The sequence below is a fragment of the Mizuhopecten yessoensis genome, unplaced genomic scaffold (genome assembly GCF_002113885.1).
Source record: "Mizuhopecten yessoensis strain PY_sf001 unplaced genomic scaffold, ASM211388v2 scaffold9371, whole genome shotgun sequence".
NCBI classification, from domain to species: domain Eukaryota; kingdom Metazoa; phylum Mollusca; class Bivalvia; order Pectinida; family Pectinidae; genus Mizuhopecten; species Mizuhopecten yessoensis.
In genome coordinates, this window is record NW_018408014.1 from 151,921 (window position 1) to 160,147 (window position 8,227).

At 39.2% G+C, this 8,227-nt stretch overlaps 1 protein-coding gene across 1 annotated transcript; it reads right to left on the minus strand.

Annotated features, from left to right (window-relative positions):
* Nucleotides 1-6,339: 6,339 nt before the first annotated feature.
* On the minus strand, nucleotides 6,340-7,944 carry LOC110457916. The gene has a single exon (XM_021509379.1). The coding sequence runs from the start codon at nucleotides 7,942-7,944 to the stop codon at nucleotides 6,340-6,342; it is 1,605 nt and encodes a 534-aa protein (XP_021365054.1).
* Between the last annotated feature and the right edge of the window lie 283 nt (nucleotides 7,945-8,227).

The window sequence follows — 8,227 nt, forward strand, 5'->3', positions numbered from 1 at the left end:
CTCGACGAGTTTACGGCATCCTTTGAACTCCTTCATATATTTACACAATGTATTATTAGTGATTTGAGTTAGTTCCTCTCGTTTGGGATCTTCTTGCGTTTCAAATTTGCTCTGTTTGATAGGTGTTCCAAAAGCTCCAAAGTCCTGTGCACTGCCATGACAATTTTGATGCACACTCGGAAGTTAACATCGGTTAACCTTCGTCAATAGTGTATATGAAATGTTCCTATTTCACACGAATAAAAAAGTGTATTCAACGTACGTTTGTCATCCTTGACTTTCAGGTGCATTAATCCATACAAAGCCATGATCTAATATATTTAACCGCACAGTATTCGGATTCTAAGCACAATTACATCACGCATGTCACACGTATACTACCTTTAAATACACATACCTGTATCCATCCTGCTAAACGTCCATAGTTTATTTGCGTACTACATGTGTATACATGTATATATTTAATAGAAGGTGATATAATTCTCAAAGGTACTTTCACGTTTGTTTCCAGTAATAAATTATAATTTTCAGTCCAGTTTCTTCAAATGTATTCAAAAATCCTAGCACATATTATTCGGTTGTATCTTCCAGTAAGTTAATCAGGCTGTCCTGGAGGCTCTGGTTTGAGCTCACAGTATTTACGAAACCCGATATTCAGTTTTGCAACCCAATATACACATTCCTAAATCCTGAATAGCAGGTATTGTTTATAGCACAGTTTCCAATGACCGTATTATGTAGTTCATTATAAGCACTATTGTTGTGTTTCTGTCTTTGAGCCATAGCAAACACGCTCACCCTCATGATGTCACCAATTTGCGAACAATTAACTAGTTTATCCACATAACTCAGCTCTTTTTCTAATTATTTTGATAAGATTTAAATTGTACGTGCTACATCCTAAAAACAGGAAGTTATATAGACCACGTTACACGCATGGGTGAACATGTACATATGACACCTAGGAATATATGTATACCAGTATGTCATTGTGTACCCTCAGTGTACACCCATTAAGCTTCATTCATGTCCTTTAAATCGATTTGACACGTAGGTATCAGAGTGCCTATTATAACGATCAGATTGCGAGGAACTCAACCATATCGCTATAAATTATTCCTAATACTTGTACAGGTCCCCAAAATAGCATTGTATCAGGTTATATGTATTTGTGCTGGAAGACCGCGTGTCTGAATACTGTTTTACCGTCGGACATAATTCGGTCTATAGCCTCGTCGTACAAACTTATATCAATCTCTAGTCTTGTCTTAAGACCTGTAACTGTCTAAACGTGTGATATAAACCGTGTATTTGTTAATAGTGATGTTGTAAGACCTAAATTAGTCTTTAATCATGTAAGAACACCAATACTTGTCTAAACGTGTGCTGTATTACCGTATATTTGTTTAGAGTGATGATGTAAGATCTATATCTGTATATACTCTTGTCTTAATACCTCAACGTATATCAGTCTATAGTCTTTTCTTTAGACCTGTCAACCAGTGCATAGACTTGACTGTCTATTGTCCTGTCTAGGTTAATCTATACCTGTCTATTGTCCTGTCTAGATTAATTTATACCAGTCTATAGTCCTGTCTAGGTTAATATATACCAGTCTATTGTCCTGTCTATGTTAATCTATACCTGTCTATATCCTGTCTAGGTTAATCTATACCAGTCTATAGCCCTGTCTAGGTTAATCTAAACCTGTCTATTGTCCTGTCTAGGTTAATCTATACAAGTCTATAGTCCTGGCTAGGTTAATCTATACCAGTCCACAGTCCTGTCTAGGTTAATATATACCAGTCTATAATCCTGTCTAGGTTAATCTATACCAGTCTACAGTCCTGTCTAGGTTAATATATACCAGTCTATTGTCCTGTCTATGTTAATCTATCCCAGTCTATAGTCCTGTCTAGGTTAATCTAAACCTGTCTATTGTCCTGTCTAGGTTAATCTAAACCTGTCTATAGTCCTGTCTAGGTTAATCTATGCCTGTCTATTGTCCTGTCTAGGTTAATCTAAACCTGTCTATAGTCCTGTCTAGGTTAATCTATCCCTGTCTATAGTCCTGTCTAGGTTAATCTATGCCTGTCTATTGTCCTGTCTAGGTTAATCTAAACCTGTCTATTGTCCTGTCTAGGTTAATCTATACCAGTATATAGTCCTGTCTAGGTTAATCTATACCAGACTATAGTCCTGTCTATGATAATCTATACCAGTCTATTGTCCTGTCTTGGTTAATCTATACCTGTCTATAATCCTGTCTAGGGTAATCTATACCAGTCTATAGTCCTGTCTTGGTTAATCTATACCTGTCTATAATCCTGTCTAGGGTAATCTATACCAGTCTATTGTCCTGTCTAGGATAATCTATACCAGTCTATAGTCCTGTCTATGTTAATATATACCAGTCTATAGTCCTGTCTAGGTTAATCTATCCCTGTCTATAGTCCTGTCTAGGTTAATCTATCCCAGTCTATAGTCCTGTCTAGGTTAATCTATTCCAGTCTATAATCCTGTCTAGGTTAATCTATACCAGTCTACAGTCCTGTCTAGGGTAATATATACCAGTCTATAGGCCTGTCTAGGTTAATCTATACCTGTCTATTGTCCTGTCTAGATTAATTTATACCAGTCTATAGTCCTGTCTAGGTTAATATATACCAGTCTATTGTCCTGTCTATGTTAATCTATACCTGTCTATATCCTGTCTAGGTTAATCTATACCAGTCTATCGTCCTCTCTATGTTAATCTATACCTGTCTATAGTCCTGCCTAGATTAATCTATACCAGTATATTATCCTGTCTAGGATAATCTATACCAGTCTATAGTCCTGTCTAGGGTAATCTATACCAGTCTATTGTCCTGTCTAGGTTAATATATACCAGTCTATTGTCCTGTCTATGTTAATATATACCAGTCTATAGTCCTGTCTAGATACCAGTCTATAGTCCTGTCTAGGTTAATCTAAACCTGTCTATAGTCCTGTCTAGGTTAATCTATGCCTGTCTATTGTCCTGTCTAGGTTAATCTATAACAGTCTATAGTCCTGTCTAGGTTAATCTATACCGGTCTATTGTCCTGTCTAGGTTAATCTATTCCAGTCAATTGTCCTGTCTAGGTTAATCTATACCAGTCTGTAGTCCTGGCTAGGTTAATCTATACCAGTCCACAGTCCTGTCTAGGTTAATATATACCAGTCTATAGTCCTGTCTAGATACCAGTCTATAGTCCTGTCTAGGTTAATCTATTCCAGTCTATAGTCCTGTCTAGGTTAATCTAAACCTGTCTATAGTCCTGTCTAGGTTAATCTATAACTGTCTATAGTCCTGTCTAGGTTAATCTATGCCTGTCTATTGTCCTGTCTAGGTTAATCTAAACCTGTCTATAGTCCTGTCTAGGTTAATCTATGCCTGTCTATTGTCCTGTCTAGGTTAATCTAAACCTGTCTATAGTCCTGTCTAGGTTAATCTATCCCAGTCTATAGTCCTGGCTAGGTTAATCTATACCAGTCTACAGTCCTGTATAGGTTAATATATACCAGTCTATAGTCCTGTCTAGGTTACTCTATACCAGTCTATAGTCCTGTCTAGGTTACTCTATACCAGTCTATAGTCCTGTCTAGGTTACTCTATACCAGTCTATAGTCCTGTCTAGGTTACTCTATACCAGTCTATAGTCCTGTCTAGGTTAATATATACCAGTCTATTGTCCTGTCTATGTTAATCTATCCCAGTCTATAGTCCTGTCTAGGTTAATCTAAACCTGTCTATAGTCCTGTCTAGGTTAATCTATCCCAGTCTATAGTCCTGGCTAGGTTAATCTATACCAGTCTATAGTCCTGTCTATGTTAATCTATACCTGTCTATAGTCCTGCCTAGGTTAATCTATACCAGTATATTATCCTGTCTAGGTTAATCTATACCAGTCTATAGTCCTGTCTAGGTTAATCTATACCAGTCTATAGTCCTGGCTAGGTTAATCTATACCAGTCTACAGTCCTGTCTAGGTTAATATATACCAGTCTATAGTCCTGTCTAGGTTAATCTATACCAGTCTATAGTCCTGTCTAGATTAATCTATACCAGTCTATTGTCCTGTCTATGTTAATATATACCAGTCTATAGTCCTGTCTAGGTTAATATATTCCAGTCTATAGTCCTTTCTAGGTTAATCTATACTAGTCTATAGTCCTGTCTATGTTAATCTATACCTGTCTATATTCCTGTCTAGGTTAATCCATACCAGTATATTGTCCTGGCTAGGTTAATCTATACCTGTCTATATTCCTGTCTAGGTTAATATATTCCAGTCTATAATCCTGTCTAGGTTAATCCATACCAGTATATTGTCCTGGCTCGGTTTATCTATACCAGTCTATTGTCCTGCCCAGGTTAATCTATACCAGTATATTATCCTGTCTAGGTTAATCCATACCAGTATATTGTCCTGGCTAGGTTAATCTATACCAGTCTATTGTCCTGTCTAGGTTAATATATACCAGTATATTGTCCTGTCTAGGTTAATCTATACCAGTATATTGTCCTGTCTAGGTTAATCTATACCAGTGTAACCCTGGTAAATACTAGCTGCAATATACCGCTCGGCTATAGAGAACTTCTCTTTAGCTCGATCGGTTGAGCGTAAGACTAGTAAGCCAGAGGTCCCGGGTTCGACTCCTAGCGGAGGCATTGAAAAAATAATGACCTCTGTTACATTGGCGCCCACGTAGGGACCCGGGTGAATTGACAAAATACTCAGCACTAGCTATACTTGCGAAGGAATGGCTATGACCGTGACCCCTGGAAGCTCGAGGACGAGTTCTTCCCTGGAGGGGGAGTATGTAACCCTGGTAAATACTAGCTGCAATATACCGCTCGGCTATAGAGAACTTCTCTTTAGCTCGATCGGTTGAGCGTAAGACTAGTAAGCCAGAGGTCCCGGGTTCGACTCCTAGCGGAGGCATTGAAAAAATAATGACCTCTGTTACATTGGCGCCCACGTAGGGACCCGGGTGAATTGACAAAATACTCAGCACTAGCTATACTTGCGAAGGAATGGCTATGACCGTGACCCCTGGAAGCTCGAGGACGAGTTCTTCCCTGGAGGGGGAGTATGTAACCCTGGTAAATACTAGCTGCAATATACCGCTCGGCTATAGAGAACTTCTCTTTAGCTCGATCGGTTGAGCGTAAGACCAGTAAGCCAGAGGTCCCGGGTTCGACTCCTAGCGGAGGCATTGAAAAAATAATGACCTCTGTTACATTAGTCTATTGTCCTGTCTAGGTTAATCTATTCCAGTCTATTGTCCTGTCTAGGTTAATCGATACCAGTCTATTGTCCTGTCTAGGTTAATATATACCAGTCTATTGTCCTGTCTAGATTAATCTATACCAGTCTATTGTCCTGTCTAGGTTAATCTATACCAGTCTATTGTCCTGTCTAGGTTAATCGATACCAGTCTATTGTCCTGTCTAGGTTAATCTATACCAGTTTATTGTCCTGTCGTTAGACCTATTTCAGCCTATAGTCTTGTCTTAAGACCTACATAAATACCAGTCTGTAGTCTTGTTGAAAGACTTATATCAGTCTATTATATCAGTCTACAATCGGGTTGTAAGACCTTAAATCAGTTTATAGTCTTGCATTTAGACCTATTTCAGTCTACAGTCATTTTAAGACCATATTGTAGTCTATAGTTGTGTCGTAAGATCTGGTCCTCTTTATACTTATTACTCAGTACATTTTCTATAATAAACAACAAACTCCTTATATGCAATTAACTTCTCGGCCTTTAATTATGCTGAATTTAAACGGTCCGTTCCTGAGCTGACCAAAAGCTAGAATTCGTAACAAACTAACCCTACCACGCCTTACGTTTCCGAAACAATCACATTGGTCGGCTATACAAGTGCGACAAATATTTCCCGCTATTCTACGAACGTCGGGAAATTTAAATTACTGCATACTCAATCGTCTCATAATAGAACATTGTGTTCAATAAATGATATGTCCCCAGTCCCCACCCACAGCTATTCCTCTTTTCATGAGCAGGCATGTAACTATATAGAAAGGGGAGATAACAAGAATGCTCATTTTGCGTAACAATATAGCATCAGGTGACCTCTAGATCAGCTTAAATAATAATCTAAAATAGTCATAGGGCGTCTTTGATATACAAATTTTGGATTGAATAATCGAAATGGCATTTAGTATTATCCATTAAATGATGTCAAAGGATATGTAAACAACTTACAATAATCAAGGCTAATGAAAATGACGAGGCACTAGCGTTACAATCAACAATATAAAAGTGTCTATGAAATTTAAGATTTTAGGTAGAAAGCATAGAGTGCAACTTCGCAATCAGCTCTGTAATAACTGTATAAGCAGCGTCTAGTATAAGAGCGGTGTAAATACGATGGTATTTCTCTAACGCGGACAGTCGCCTCTCATTCACCAGCACAGAGCGTTTGAGTTTTTCTAGTCTCGCTCGTTGTATGCATATCTCACCTTTGTTGTACAACTCGTCCATACACCTAGCTAATATGTAAAAACCTAATGCGTTGTACTTGACAGGCAGGGCTTCTACTTCTACAGAAAGTGTTTGAATCATCTTAGTGAGGAACGGATCACGCCAGAGCCGTGGGAGATCCTCACCGACGAAGTAAAGAAGTAAAGTTCGGTTCATGTCAGCTTGGTTCAGTATATTCTCAACGTCACACAGAGCTGTCATGGCGTCCTTGTATTCCCCATTTAGGTAATGAAACAAGGCAAGGTTGGTCTTACCCGAGAGTTGTTGGTCATCAAAGCCACTTATAGGATATACCATAGTTAGTGAATTCTTGTAAAATTCCTCTGCTAAGATGTTGTTATTTCTGACAAATCTCGGCTGTCTGTGTATGATACTCGCTAGTTGCCGATACAGGAGTGATCTGATACACGCTGTCATGTCTGGTTCTACGATATTGTCCAGATCTCTGATAATCATTTGATATAGAACTCGACTAACGACACTATCAGCCGCTACTGTGCAACCAAGCAGATAAAACGAAATCGTGCCGGACTCAACAAGAGGGGATATCAGGTCTATCTGAAGTTTTGTAGCGGATATCTTTTGCAAAATGTCAGCAATACCTTCATGCAAGTTTCTTCGTGGTCGTGCCAAAAGTTTGTCAAAGTGTTGGTCAAATGAATCGTCGCACCAACACCTCATAAACATCCTGGCGTTTACCGGAAAAAGAATGTACTTCTCAAGAGCATTTGCCATTCTGTCACAGTCTTCAATCTGCAGGTGGTCGACCAGATTGTTCTCTGGTTGGAACAGTTGTGGAAGATTCCGTGAACGGAGACAGTGGTGAAGATATGACAGACAAATCGACGTGCAATACAGGAAGTTTGTGTCGGTCCAGATACTTGGTTCTAACTGTTCACTGATCCACAGTAATGCAGTTTTTAAATAGTAGGATTTCAGTTCAGTCTTTAACTCGGCATCATCCGATTCAATTCGTCTTTTGACGATTTTGAGAAAACCATAACAAGCAAACTGGTTGTCGGAGAAGTTTCTGATTAAATTCTTTTCAACAGATGCAAATGAGATCCGGAACTCGAGCGATGGCGAAGAGCTGTTGGGATGACTGAGAGTGACAAGTACACAATTAATAGTACGCAGTCTCTCCAACGCAGACGAGTCTGGCCAAGTACGGCGACGGTTGAGGTACGCGTCCAAGAGATTGTGTGATTGTTCACATCTAATAGCATTCACAAAGTCATGTTTGAGGGTTTCGTTTGTCAGGGCAGGACCATGGACGGAACAATCGAATGGCTCCGAACTCTGTAAATCCGTGTCCTCCAAGAATGACATATTAAAAGTGTTAGTCAAGAATATGTCTCTATTTGTGCGCTCGGTACATTCAGGTGGCAGAACCAACGAGTCCATTCTGTTCCGGCGATGGAATTTGAGCCTGCAATACCCAGGATGGCAACCAGTTGTTTCTATGATCAGCATATTATCTAACAGACTTCCGTAAGAAGGAAAACATGCAGAAATATTCGTACTGGTTGTAACAATATCGGTATCGTTTGCCAAAAAACCTAGCCCTTCACCTCTGCTCAAATTCAAATGTTACAGGTGAAAACGGCAACACGATCTCCTCTGCACCTTCTACGGTTCGGGAAAAGAAATAATCGTATGTGTCCAGTTTGGCTTCTACAAACTTTCT

Coding starts and splice junctions, on each gene's coding strand:
- LOC110457916 (XM_021509379.1), bottom strand. CDS start 7,944: ATGGACTCGTTGGTTCTGCCACCTGAATGTACCGAGCGCACAAATAGA.